The sequence below is a fragment of the Notothenia rossii genome (genome assembly GCF_949606895.1).
Source record: "Notothenia rossii genome assembly, chromosome: 3".
Taxonomy (NCBI): Eukaryota; Metazoa; Chordata; class Actinopteri; order Perciformes; family Nototheniidae; genus Notothenia; species Notothenia rossii.
Genome location: NC_136901.1, coordinates 29,278,805 through 29,292,922, shown reverse-complemented (window position 1 = coordinate 29,292,922; position 14,118 = coordinate 29,278,805). Strand labels below are relative to the sequence as shown.

Sequence of the window (14,118 nt, the reverse complement as noted above, 5' to 3'; positions counted from 1 at the left end):
ATGAACTCAGGGAGCGTGAAACACTGCGAGCAAAGAGTCCTTACAGGGGCATATTCTCAAATATGAATGGTCACCATTTCTCTCAAATTGTATGAGGTCACCGTATGGGCGTCTGCCAAGCTGCCCGATCATTACTGCAGCTTAAGTACATTGACTTTCAATTTCATAGTGCTTACTCCGGAGCAATGGAAAGCAATTTGGCCAGCACAATGAAATCAAGATTTGTATTATAAGCAATGTTGCAGCCCTCTGTTTCAACATATTTTGATCAAATGTAAGGCTAAGCCAGTCCACATATTGCTGCTTTAAGTGCTTTATGCAGATAAAGAACTCCTTGCTCTATTGTTTTCATATTGAGATTGTATGCGCTTAAAAACTGCACAATGCCTCCATGGTCATAACAGTATTATAAAGTTTTCCATCATTACAAATGAATAATTAAGCTAATGGTTATGCATTTATTGCACCCATAAATGACCCTAAAGAAGTCATAAAGTAGGATCATATCCACATCTATTCAGATGATAAATAAGGTCAGTGTAATAATGAGTCTGCTAGCTGCAATGTTTCATATTGCACTTTGTGTTTCTACTTTTAGTGAAGAGATTAACTCGTAAAAGCAGTCTGTAGTCGTTAAAAGCACAAGCACAATATTTCGCCTCTAATGTGAAATGTAATGCCATCTTTCATGTCTTTATATGTTCCCGTTGTGATATTATATTTTATAGAGCTAATTTATCGGTGATGAGGGAGCATTATTAATCTCTATCTTACACAGCTGAAAGAGGGTTTGGAAAGCAGATTCTGGTGAACTAGTCTCCAGTGTGATATTCTACTATGTGCCATAAAGTCCTGATAAAATGAGGAGAGCCGACGGAAGAAAGCTTTTCTTCTGTGACCAATTTACAATATTTTTGGGGAAATCTAATCATTTATATATAGCCTTTATTGATGTCGCTGATAACGCATATAGTTCTGAAAAGTACAACTTTTTAAAGTCAGATTTACATGCACAAGAGGCACCCTGCTGCTTTTAATTGAACCTGAATACACAATCTGTCAACTCCTTCATTGTTTACTGTGAGTATCGGTTCTACATAAAATATCTGACAGGAATACAATTCTACATTCAGACTCCGCATGTCCTTGATATGCTCTTGTTAAAGCTGTGTGTGTCAGTCCTCTTCACTTAAATACAAAAGTAAAATAGCCCGTCTTAAACATTATTTGACCTTGGGTAAACAGATTTTATGCTGAAAGCCAGAGAAGATGCATAGACTTTCTTCATCACGGTTTTACACACATAAGAAGGTCTAATGACGGCACTAAAAATCAATGTTACGCATGACGTTAACACAAAATGATCATTTTCAGCCAAATGTCTCATCAGTGTAGAGATATGGAAAAAAAGACATCACAACCGATGCCATCAGAGCGTTCACTTATATAGCCTTGGTAACCGTAGGAAGACATGAGAGGCTTTTAACCTAGATGTAAACTTTATAACTTGTTTTTTTATATATTACTCTGCTGGGAAAGGCTCAGTAAGCTTTCTCATTGATCTAACACAAACATCTTATAGAATTGAGTTCATAATCAATGACCTATTATTTAATGTTCATACTATATAATAGCCATTGTAATGATGTGTTCTTCACAGTCCATCGACCCAGGGCAGCAGTTCACCTGGGAGCACTCTAACCTGGAGGTCAACAAGCCAAAGAACAGATATGCCAACGTGATCGCCTACGATCACTCCAGAGTGCTGCTCGCTGCTATCGATGGTACACACACACACACACACACACACACACACACACACACACACACACACACACACACACACACACACACACACACACACACACACACACACACACACACACACACACACACACACACACACACACACACACACACACACACACACACACACACACACACACACACACACACACACACACACACACACACACACACACACACACACACACACACACACACACACACACAGCCAGCCAGCCAGCCAGCCAGCCAGCACAGCTCTATATTTCACAACATACTGTATTTTAAGTGATATTTCTAAATGTCTAGACTCCATATTTTCAATAATGTGTGGGTGCTTCTTAAAAGAAGAGATGGCTATAGCAACAGGTACTTTTAATATTTAACTGCTGAAGAACAATTTATCCACATTAAATAATCAGTTAAAGTCCATGTAATGTCCAAAATAAATGTTATTCTGTGTTAATAAATCGCTTCATCACTTTCCACTGTTTCATTTGACATATCAACATCAATGATTCTTTCCATAAATACCCCCCAAATAACATGAAATGTGTGCCACTTTCCCGTGTTATTCCGCTCCGGTAGCAAAAAGCTTGCCAGCCATTAACCCAGCTGTGTGACGTCACACGTGGCAAACACCAGCCCCGTCTGGATTGTTTGTTTTGTACCCTTCCGCTATTTTCGCTTAACATATGTGTAACCGGACCTCGCTAAACTTTTTTTATCTAACAATTCATGATGGGGAAGCGATGTGTAATTGTGAGCTGTGAATGTTTCCTGATTGCTATAAACATTGATCATGGGTGCTGGAAGATTGTGCACAAAACTCGGGTCAGAATTAAGTTACTACAGGTGTTATGCCAGCTTGAGCTAAATGTCACCAGAGTACAGTGAACTTGCCTAGTGACTGAAATATATAAAAGTTGAAGTGAAATAAGTAAGGCCAAAAATGAATTACGTCTGAATATCTTTATTATTTTTACCACTTTTAATTATTTGTGGGCTCGCACATATACCAAAATAGACTAATGTACACTGCAATAAAGATAAAATGTTACAAGTGAAAAATTAACAAAAGAACCCTTTTTTATTTATCAAACAGTAAATTAATACAATCTTACAAATTTGCGATTTGGAAAATGTTGTTTTATTTACATGTTTCTTTGGAAAAATAATATTGTAAATGATGTACTTTGTAAATTATTTACATCATGCGAAACCATTTTAACCAGTTCAGCTGCATGACTTATGTCAAATTACAGATTTGGCCATTGAAATCCCTGATAGCGGCCTCCCGGTTCAGGGTAAGTCTTCCGTATCTCGGTTACAGCACATGCAGGCAGCGGGATTCTGATTTTTGGGCCGAGTACACCCCAGCACCAACGTACAAACTGTCGATAAGCTGTATATCGATACTTCCTAATGAAAAAAAAGTATACAGATTATAAATATATTTGGAGAAAAATAAAATGTTATGTAGTACTATTATGTAGCAATGGTTACAAATTGGCTTATAACATGATATTTGTATTTTACTTGTACAAAATAAATATGAGGTTTTACATGACTGCTTGACAGAATCATAGACCTCTTATATATTTCCTCACATGTGTAGTTGTTTCTTTTCCCAAGCATACATTGAACTTGCATACACAGAAAAAATAAAAGCCAAGCTGTTTTTGACTGCTTGAAAGAGTTTAATGGTATCTTTAAAAGTGTACCATATCTGTAGCGACTAAAAGTATTATATGAAAGCAAAGCTGCAATAGGCAGTTGGGTCAATCAATATTTACTTACTGGTGTAGTGGGCCATCAACTGCTCTGTGTTGTTGTTTGTATTGAAGATACGCTATTTTCAGTGTCCAAACACTGAGACAGCCTTCTCTAAAGCCTGGGTGGCTAATAATGCACCTTGGTTTCTCGTCGGTGTCTTCTATCTGGCAGAGTCCTGCACGGGTCTGATTTTCAAGACCCGCTCCCGCCCCGCACCCGTGACGTGCAGTACCGAACCCGCCCCGCTACCCGCACATATTGCCAATTAGTTCTGCAACCCGACCCGACCCGCCGGCACATGATCCGCAACCCGACCCGAACCCGCATATATAGGCCTATAAGCAGTGACAACGTGCAATTATTAACACACGCAGTTGCATATTTGGCTCAAAAAGCCTGGGATGTTGTTTATTTTCTCCATCTAGGATGACACCAAAAGCCTCCCAGACGTTGGATTTCGCTCTTGAGGAAGAGTTATTGAAAATGCTGTATTCTCCCCTATAGAGAGCTTCACCTCAGCCATTCAGAATGTGGTGCGCTCAGCAGCAGATAGATGCACTGCAGAGGTTATGATTATGCTCGGTAACGCGGAGGAGAGGTCTGAGGATTTAAACATTAAACTAAATTATTATTGTTTAAATATATTTATTATGCAACACCCGCAACCGGACCCGCATCATCTTTGTTTTACCCAGAAGCGAACCCGGAAAAAAGCGTTTGAAAAAATACCACCCGCAAATCACCTTTTTTGCGGGTCACCCGTCGGGTACCCGCGGATACCCGACCCGATGCAGGACTCTGCTATCTGGTCAGTAGGTTGCAAACTGTCTATTTGTTCCATCACCTGCCAGATCTCTCTGCAGCATACACATTCATCTGCAGTGGGCATGCTTTCACAGCATTGACATGTACACCTGAATATTGTACATAACATTAAAAAACAAAACAATATCTGCCGGACGTGTGAGGAACAGATGACAAATTAAGATCGACATTTAGTGCAGGTCAAATTAAATAAAACAGAATTTACCATTCAGTATTGCCGACTCGAGTCTCGCCGGCTGCGGAATCCGCTTCTCTTTCACAAGTTTCTGCCTCGTTGTTCGATTGCTGGGCAGGAGGCTCGTACTTATAAGGCAAGATGCCTTGAAGTGAAAGGCTAGCTGGTTGACTCTCTACTTCTGTAACTGTATCCAGATAACCCACCGAATCTGAGCTTGAATGATCGCTGTCGCTGTCGCTGTCTGAAGTTATCGCGTTGCTTGCCATTCGGACTGATTTGATCAAATGGCAATGTTTGCCACGTGTGACGTCACCGCTCGTTCGGGAGTGATCGGGGGCGTACTCGGCAAACTTCGGAACCAACATCGGTTTTTAACGTATATGTCATTTAATTATGACGAAACTTTAAACATTTTTATTTATTTTTATTCTGGTGATATCTAAACTACATGTTAAAAAACACCTGTGTTAGATGCATTACATGGCCTTTAAAGGAAGAGATGCAAGTTTTACCAGTATCTTTTTATCTAACTGCCTCATATAATATGCAATACACATGTATCGTACTGTACATACAAATGCAATTGGTACCTGGTCGAAAGTGACATCAATGATCCAACACGCAACACTTTGCTGCATGTCTTCTCATTTTACTTCATGTAGGGCTTTATAATAAAGCCTAAAAACAAAACAATGCACAAGTTTTCCAAAGTGCTGAGTTTATATTAGTGACAGTAGGCCTCTCTAGCAACAGTTTATGGACAGGAGTTCCTTTTTTGCCTTTGCTATTTTGTTTTATAAAGCACTTTGTACTATTGTTAAGAACAGTGCTATTAAATAAAGTTTATTAGTGTTGGACAGTTTCTCTTAAGCCCATCACAGAGCTGACTATAAGCAGTGCACTAAGTGTTTGGCACATTTAAAAAGTGTTGCAGTGTACACTGCAGCTTCTAAGCAATGAAAGGCCGTTCTGAAATGGCCAGTAAAGTGCTGGCTGCTGCATCATTGTGTCTGATTAAACACAATTGCACATACACACATGGCTATTAATTAACCGTTTCCATTGAGCAGCTCCCATGGAGGAAAAGGGAAGTAAACAAAGAAGTAAAAGGCTATTGTGACAAAAACAGATAGATAAGAGTCAGAGAGGCCTTTCTCAGCCTCTCAGAAACAACACAGCCCGAGTGTGGATGGAAGTCCATTAGTCGTCGGCGTATAAACACATCTGCACAGCCACATGGAGTCTTTGTGCTGCAGGAAGTAGTTCTCAGCCAGGCGGACATCAGGGAATTCCTCTTTTCCTTCTCAAGCTTAAAGCCTCTTGGCAAGCGATGTGTCCATTGTTTACTCTGATTGAGTTCTTTGAATAAAAAGGGATTTGGGATTTGAATATGGCTACTTTCAGGATGTATTGATTCAAGTATGGATCGGAAGAATCTGAGCACATTTGTGGACTTAAACTGCTGTGACATGAGTTTTAATGAGTGACGAGGCGACTGACCATACTAAACACACTGAGCCGGATTTAACTGGTTCCTAAAGTTAATCTTTAAAACTTTATCTACCTTTCATCGGCTATAATTGTTCAGTAACTACTTTAAATCAGTATTTTTTATCAGTTTTTATGAGCATAATCCTCTCAAATTCAATACATTATTTGCTTGCTTTGGGACAATTAAATTGTGCAGGAGCTCCATTTGTTTTTCGATTGATCTATATTTAGCTTGGGAGCTAAATCTAAAGCGGCACCTGTATAAATCTATTCCGTAGTTAGAACATTTTTTATAATCCTAGAAATATCTGAACATGAATATTATACCACTACTAGGAATCATCTTTATCACCATCTCTAAAATGTTTCTGTTTTTACTTTAAAATGAATGTTCTATTCATAAGGGGAGTACTGAACAGTCTGTGTTTATTTTGCAATGAGCATATTGACAGAGAAAATGGTCGAATTTATACAAATCCTGAGTGACAGAAAGCACAAAGGCAAAATCCATTTGCAAACAACTTGCCTCATTCTCATTAAACCACAGTAATGTCTCTCTTTGCTTTTTCTTTTCAATTTGAAAACGCACTAGGCTTAATTGCATTTATCCCTTGTCCATCACGGAAATGTACAGCCGGGTACAACTTCAACAGCAAAAGAGAGGGCGGGGGACATGTGGAAAAAATGATGTGGGCTGGTCCTTGAATGTGTCCATATTCCATTTTCTTTCCTTTTTTTCTGTTGAATAAGTTACCTGAGAGTAAAAGGGAGTCTTGGGGAGAGGGGGGGGCGTGAGGGGGTTCTCTGATACGTGGCGCCCATGCAGATGAGACTTATCTCGGTCGGCCATGTGTGCACGGAGCCCCTAAACTGCCAGTCCTGAAGCATTGACTAGCTGTCAGCTCCGTCTCTGCGCCCGGATTGGAAAAGGCTGCTGCGCCTTTCATTTAATATAAGCAGCAGAGGGAAGGAGGAGAGTGGGGGGGGATTGTTTTGCTTTTTTTTTGGTTTGTTTTTCTCTTTTTGAGGTGTGAGACTTTTACAGACCCAGCTATATCTCTAAGTCAGTTGCAGATATGGAAGAAGTACACAGAACCGGGGGATTTTAAAGTGGTGTTGATAGACTCGAACACTGGCAACAAATCTTACAGTTTTATGATTTTTGTTCATGTATTACTATCATAAGACTTGGCTAACTTTATTTTAAGGAAACACAGATAATAGACTTTGGAATGCAACAATGATATGTATTTTGTTGCATGTTTTGTCTTTTGCACTGTGTAAATTAAACATTGTTTGTTATTATTTGTTACTCTTTGAGTCTAACTCCCACCATTCAATCTTTTTTTTAGGAATCCCTGGAAGTGACTATATCAACGCCAACTACATTGATGGCTACAGGAAGCAGAACGCCTACATCGCCACACAAGGAGCTCTGCCGGAAACATTTGGTGAATTCTGGAGGATGATATGGGAGCAGAGGAGCGCCATCATTGTTATGATGACCAAACTGGAGGAAAGGTCCAGGGTAAGTGGTACAAAATACTAAAATACAGGCATACTGCTCTATCTATCCAAGAAGTATTCAAATAAAATGACAGGGTTGAACCCAAAATGTATGGGAATATGTGTTAAAATGCATTAAGCAAATGATGAATGTAGTCAATAATCTTTTTTTGCTTATTCATAGGCAGCATGAGACGGAAATATAATTAATGTAGTTTTTTAAAAGTATCTGCATTAGCAATTAAGAGACAAAATATAACAGCCTGTTTTCTTAATATGAGAACTACAGCAGCAATGAGCACATTCAGCAGGATTCACCTGATAACACTTCACCCCCACGCTTAATGCCAACTGAGTGCAATAGATCAGCTGGTTGCGGTAAAATAATCTGGATGACATGGACAACATGTGATAAAAAATAACAAGGATATCTGACACAACTACAACCAAGTTGTAGAAGCATTTTTATCAATTATCTATATTCTTACTGACCAAGATCATCCATCTTTTCTTCACAACACTTCCTGTTTTTGTCGAGTACAGACTGAGAAGTGGCATGGCTCCCTTCTTTAGCCTAGCCCTGCTAAGGGCACTGGATTACACTCAGTGATAAAAGGATTCAAACAGTGAAAAGCTACATGTCCAGCTGTGTGCACTCAGAAACCCTTTAAGGTTGCCATCGTCCGAAGCCTTTTTCTCTTTTCACTGCACATCTTACAGTATTTGACAGAGCCCATGAAAGCTTGCATAGACTCCATAAAATACTGACCTTCACACTTGAGTCTTTTCTTAGAGCATCACAGTGTTAACAGAGGTGCTGACTAAACACACGGAGCAGTTTGCACTCAATACCTGTTCAATCTATAAAACAAATAAGCTTACTTTGCTGATTTTAAATAGTGTAGGTGCTGTAAAATTGCATGATACTTTGGTTAAATGTGCTAAATACTGTCAGGTGTCTGTTTCACTGATGCTTTTGTGATATATTGAGTAATAGCTGCCGACTCCCCAGTTTTCAACAGGATTCATGTTGAACATATGGCTGAAACGACATCAGTTATAGAGGACATTATGAAGAAAAACAAGTGAATAGAAATCCAGTTATTTCCTCCCAAACACCAATAGAGCTGCTCTTTGTCAGCTAAGCAGTAACGCTATAATGGAACAGTTTTTTATTGGCCGTTAACTGTGAAACAAAGCGGTGCACTCCAACAGCGATAAAGCTGAGAGGGTGATATGATTGGAAGCTGTGGTTACCTTTGTAATTATGTCAGGACAATTAATAGCTTCATGGGCTCTGTGCAAATATCTCAGGCCATTTAATTGATTATGAAATCTAATGGAGACAGCAGGAATGAGGGACATTGATGTTGCTATTGTTTGTACTGATGTATAACTGTGCAGGGTGGAAGAGGGAAAATATTTGTATTTGTTTTGATAATAACAGAAATGCTTAAAGACCTATGTAATTATAAAGGCAGCAATTGTCCATATTTTCCTATGCAAACAGTGTCTGATGTGATGTTTCGCTCCCCTGCAGGTTAAATGTGACCAGTACTGGCCGACAAGGGCAACAGAAACATACGGACTCATCCAGGTTTCACTGCTGGACACGGTAGAGCTGGCCACGTACTGCGTCAGGACATTTGCACTTTTTAAAGTGAGGAGTGTTTGGATTTTTCTCATCTTTAAAGTGCTTGATGTGTGCTGCAAAGGTCCCTAACCTTTCTCCTCGTCTATAATTCAGAACGGCTCGAGTGAGAAGAGGGAGGTCAGACAGTTCCAGTTCACGGCCTGGCCGGACCACGGTGTGCCCGAACACCCGACTCCGTTCCTGGCCTTCTTGAGGCGGGTGAAGGCGTGCAATCCTCCAGACGCAGGGCCCATGGTGGTGCACTGCAGGTAAGAAATACGGTTTTTTTAAACATCTCAAAGCATGAATTGTGTTCACTCAATTTGCTGTTATGAATATAAGAATACATGAAACAAAAAATGTATTATTAGTAAGTATGAGCTTGATTTTCTATTAAGAAATCAACATGAACCAGAGAGGCTAAAAGTTGAATGTTATGTACTGTAGGGAGGAAACTATGACTCAGTGTAAGCCCAAACAAATCAGCCTACTAGCTTTCGCAGAAGCCACTTTAAATCTGAAGGTGTTTTCAACATCATGGCACAAACAGTACTGGTGTCATTGCCCTCAGCAAACATCTCCGCCCACTCCTTGACACACAAACACACGCAGACCTGTCGTGTTCCTGGCTATAACCACTAAAATGTCGCACATCAGCAGCCCACAAGACCTCAGCTTATCCCTGGGGTTATAGCATCCGAAACAAATAACTTTAATGTTCACGCCAACTTCACTTCACTCAGCTTCATAAGACTCCACACAGAATGGCAAGGGGATATAGAAAAAGTCTCCTCTCAACTCAGGAAGTCATCAGAGGCTCTGCACAAAGAAAACAAGTGACTGATGGGGGGGGAAAAAAGAGTGTAATAGATACAAACTTGTGTCAGAAAGTGGCAAAAAAGGGAAGAGGGATTACTGAAGAATTAGAGTTAACACACGCTGAAGTTAATTAGAGCTAGTTGCAGATTCGCTTCAAATTGAAAATCCTGACTCATTCACAATGAAGCAGAATGCAGGAATTCATGTCACCCTGCAGATGGAAGTTTTTAATTCCACTGGCTTCACATCAGATACAAGCTTCAAATCCTTTCAGAGGCATTCCCTCACTTTATGTTAGGCCACCATTTTAAATAGCGCCAGTGTTTATCTCCACATACTTGCAAAATAATATTGGGAGTGTTTTGTGGATAAGCAGAGATATACTGTAGATAAATGTTGAAGCTGTAGCTGTTTATGCACATGCAGAAATGTCCAAATAACAGCTTAAAGAAAAAATATGTTTGTTGCCTATAATTAACAGCGTTGTACCGTCTCTTAAGCAGTTGATTAATTAGTCGGTGCACAAAACCCAACGTGCTGAGGGGCCTCGTGCAAACACCATAAAGGGCTCTGGATTTGTTTGTTGACTGGTGGCGGATGAAGTTAAAGTTAGAAGAACTCATTAAAAATAAACTGCACACTGTTTCCATTTTCTGAAAATCACTAATTAGGAACATGTTCATTTATCGTAATTGTCGTTATCAACTGACTGACACGGACACACAGATCCTCATATATAACCAACAACCATCTTTACAGACATTTCTAACATTGAACATGTGTTATTGACTGTTTGTCTTATTAAAGTAAGCTCAAAGTTGTCAAAAATATTGATTATATATGTATTTAGTCATTTGCTTCAGTGACACAATCAAAAAGCCAGACAATCTCCCACATAGACTCAGAAAGAGATGTTCATATAAATAGAAATCAGATTACTGTATGTTGTGTTTCACTTGTTTAACATTGTGCAGTAAATATTCATTTAGTGTACGTCTCCACCACAGGAGTATTTCACTGTAATGAGCAAAATGTGTTTCCGCTGTACTTCTCACAAGGTGAACTCACAGTGTGTGTTATGAAAGAACATTAAAGCGTGTTTCCTGCTGCTTCACTAACCCGCAGGTCAGGACTGTTTTGCTGTTGTAGCTAAAGGGTTTATGAGGTCGTTGTGATGTGACATTAGAGGTCAAATGAAATGTCATGGAGAGCACTGGCCTCTCCCAGTGACTCGGAAAGGAAACTTTTGATAGAATAGCCCACAGTTGTGAAGTGAACATTAACCGGCAGCCAGGCCATATTTTCTACTTCCCCTTTCCTTTGAACTCTATGTCATTTTTTTTTTATGAACAATGACACAGATGGAACAGTACCGTTGTTGGAATGTCACAATAGACAAGAATCAGAAAAGCCTGTTTGACTCGCTAAATTCCATATCTCGCAGCTGGAAATGAACGACAAATTGCCACATTTTGAGAAGTATTTAAGGTTTAAAATGATTATCGTCACCATTTAACAGCAATGACCTGACCCTGGTGAGTTTGAGTGAATGTGTGTGCGTTCAATAGGCAGAGCAGGGACATGGTGACAGGTTAGCTGACGGCACAAGATTTGCTAACAATACATATGTAATTACTTTCACAAGTCCTCTTGCTTTATCTTCTCGGGACTCATTGCAGCTGCATTTTAAAAACTTCACTCTCTTTTTTTCCATCCCCTGTTCCCTAAACTCCAGGAAAGCATATTAGTCTGACACTTAATGTGTATGGACGTCCAAAGCAGCTGGTCCTGACTGGCGGTGTCAGGTCATTAGTGCAGTCAGACCGCCAGCTCCACTTCAACTGCCAAATGCAGCGATGCTTTCTCACGCCACACACAAACCGCCACTTGTCGATAAAAGGAATATTGCTTATGTTCCAAGCATTTCTTGTGCTTAAGCCCATGGAAAAATTGCTTTTAATATATATTCCTGCTGCTTAGAAAACAAACTATAAAACTTCAAGATAACTGTCAGCATCTCTCCTCACCTCCCTCCCCTGTTCCTCATCCTCCTCTGCCTCGCTCTCTCTGGCTCATCGCTGTCACTCTGTCACTTAACCTCTCGCAGGTCATCACTCTCCCACATCCAGCTCTGCACTGTAAAATGTGTTCAGATTGGAAGCAGCTGGGGTAAAGGGACAAATCTCTTCTAGTTTTTCCATCCTCCGACACAGGTTTTCTCAGACCTGGAAGTGATTCATTCCTCAAATATCCCTGAGATACTTTTACATTTGTTTGCAGCCTGATGCATTCTCTGACTGTCAAGCACATTTTGTAACCACCCTAGAGCTCTGAAGAGTTTTGTAACAATAAGAATAAAAGTTCAGTCTCATTCAGCCAATGTCAGCCATTTTGAGAGTGATCATCAGATCATTTGTTAAAGCCAATGACTCCCGTACGTGGCTTTATTCCATTCGCAGCACAGTACCAGAGCAGCATGGCACATTAAGCAGACTTGGCCCCCAGGGACTAACTTTACTCCCTCTCGAGTTTTCCTTCACAACCCTTTCCCCCGTTCCTCAGAGCAAATGGAAAACAAATGCTCCATCAGAAGGAGGAGGCAGGGGAGCATGGCTCACGCCTCATAGGCATGTTGGCTTAATGGATTGAATAACCTATTTACTTTGGAGTGCCAAGTGCAAGGTACTGTCTTTTCAATGCTGTGCTCTGCAGGGGGGGTGGAAGGCGAGTTAACGAACAAGATTTAACACCACCCTGTCGTCTCACGGTACATGAGCTGTCATCAGAAGACAATCTATTTGCTGAAGCCAGCAATATTGAAACATGCATCATGTAGGGGTGAGCATTTTAAAATGGTCAGCAGTCTGCAGGCCAAGGCTACATCTGTATGTTTCAAACTGGTGTGCAACAAGAGGGAAGAGAGAAACAGTAGCATATGTTCCCTCTTTGCCAGAGTGCTTTTACACACTGATGTAAAAATGTTCCGATGTGAATCCTAATGAAGAGACATGCCTTTCAGTGCCTCTGCTAAAGCTCTTACGTTGTTCGGCCGTATGGGGCCAATCTAATGGCATTAATTGATGTCAGCTGCACTTCTCAGAAGTTGCGCGGCACATTAACGAAGCCCTCAACAAAAAAAAAATCATACTTTCAAAATAGGGTCTGTGTACCCACATTTCCGTGTGCATTTGTTGTAGTGGCTCTTCCGAAGCCATGAGATAAAGGTTAAATGTTGCCGTTGCATAAGTGATTAGTCCTGATGGATTGGAGTGCACAGGTGGGGTCCGGAGGGGAGAGACTAGATTGCAAAGCCAGCAGAGGCCAATGGAGGTTTTGACTGCCAAGTCCTCTTCTCCGCACAGTGCCACTTCAGATTTAATTACACTCCAAGCCAAATGTGCCATCCTACGGTGGCAAACTTGCCGCAGAGAGTTTACCTTTTGGCCTCATCAGGGGAGAAAGGGGGTTCTTAAATCCCTTCTACATGTTTGACACTTCTACTGTTGGACAATAGAGAAGCTCAAACATTTTCGTGTTTAACAACTAACCTACGTTTTTCTTGTACAGCTACAACAGAGTAACCCAAAGTAATTGTTTCTTCTTTATCTTTTATTTGCAAACAGTGCTGGGGTTGGACGCACAGGGTGCTTCATCGTGATTGATGCCATGATGGAACGAATCAAGCACGAGAAGACAGTGGACATCTACGGGCATGTAACGGTCATGCGTGCCCAGCGTAACTACATGGTGCAGACAGAGGACCAGTACGTCTTCATACACGACGCACTCCAAGAGGCCGTCAACTGCGGCACCACCGAAGTGCCCGCCAGAAACCTATACGCCTACATCCAGAAACTGACGCAGATAGAGGGCGGAGAGAATGTCACCGGCATGGAGCTAGAGTTCAAGGTAAAATATCTTTACAGAAATGGGGGAACTTGTCTGGGTGTGGGATTAATACAAATGAGGTACACCACACCACAACTGACCAAAAACTTGCCAAGTGGAGCAAGAGTTTGCAGGATTCACATTGGCGCCCATGTGGGCCCCTTTGACAGCGAGTGGCCATTCTCAGTACTCCCAAACTCTTTCTAGTCCCATTTCG

The 14,118-nt window shown here is 40.8% G+C and overlaps 2 protein-coding genes across 29 annotated transcripts in view; one reads left to right on the top strand and one right to left on the bottom strand.

Annotated features, from left to right (window-relative positions):
• The window catches only part of LOC307031877 (uncharacterized protein), a 187,885-nt gene that overhangs the window by 44,693 nt on the left and 129,074 nt on the right, over positions 1-14,118 (bottom strand). The gene's annotated exons all lie outside the window — the stretch shown is intronic.
• The window catches only part of LOC307031874 (receptor-type tyrosine-protein phosphatase delta), a 121,858-nt gene that overhangs the window by 101,410 nt on the left and 6,330 nt on the right, over positions 1-14,118 (top strand). For all 28 annotated transcript variants that reach the window (XM_079669408.1, XM_079669383.1, XM_079669406.1 and 25 more), the window contains 5 exons: positions 1,661-1,784; positions 7,408-7,583; positions 9,102-9,221; positions 9,309-9,463; positions 13,637-13,922. In XM_079669408.1, coding sequence (XP_079525534.1) covers positions 1,661-1,784; positions 7,408-7,583; positions 9,102-9,221; positions 9,309-9,463; positions 13,637-13,922 — 861 coding nt within the window. The remainder of the gene's footprint in view (positions 1-1,660; positions 1,785-7,407; positions 7,584-9,101; positions 9,222-9,308; positions 9,464-13,636; positions 13,923-14,118) is intronic.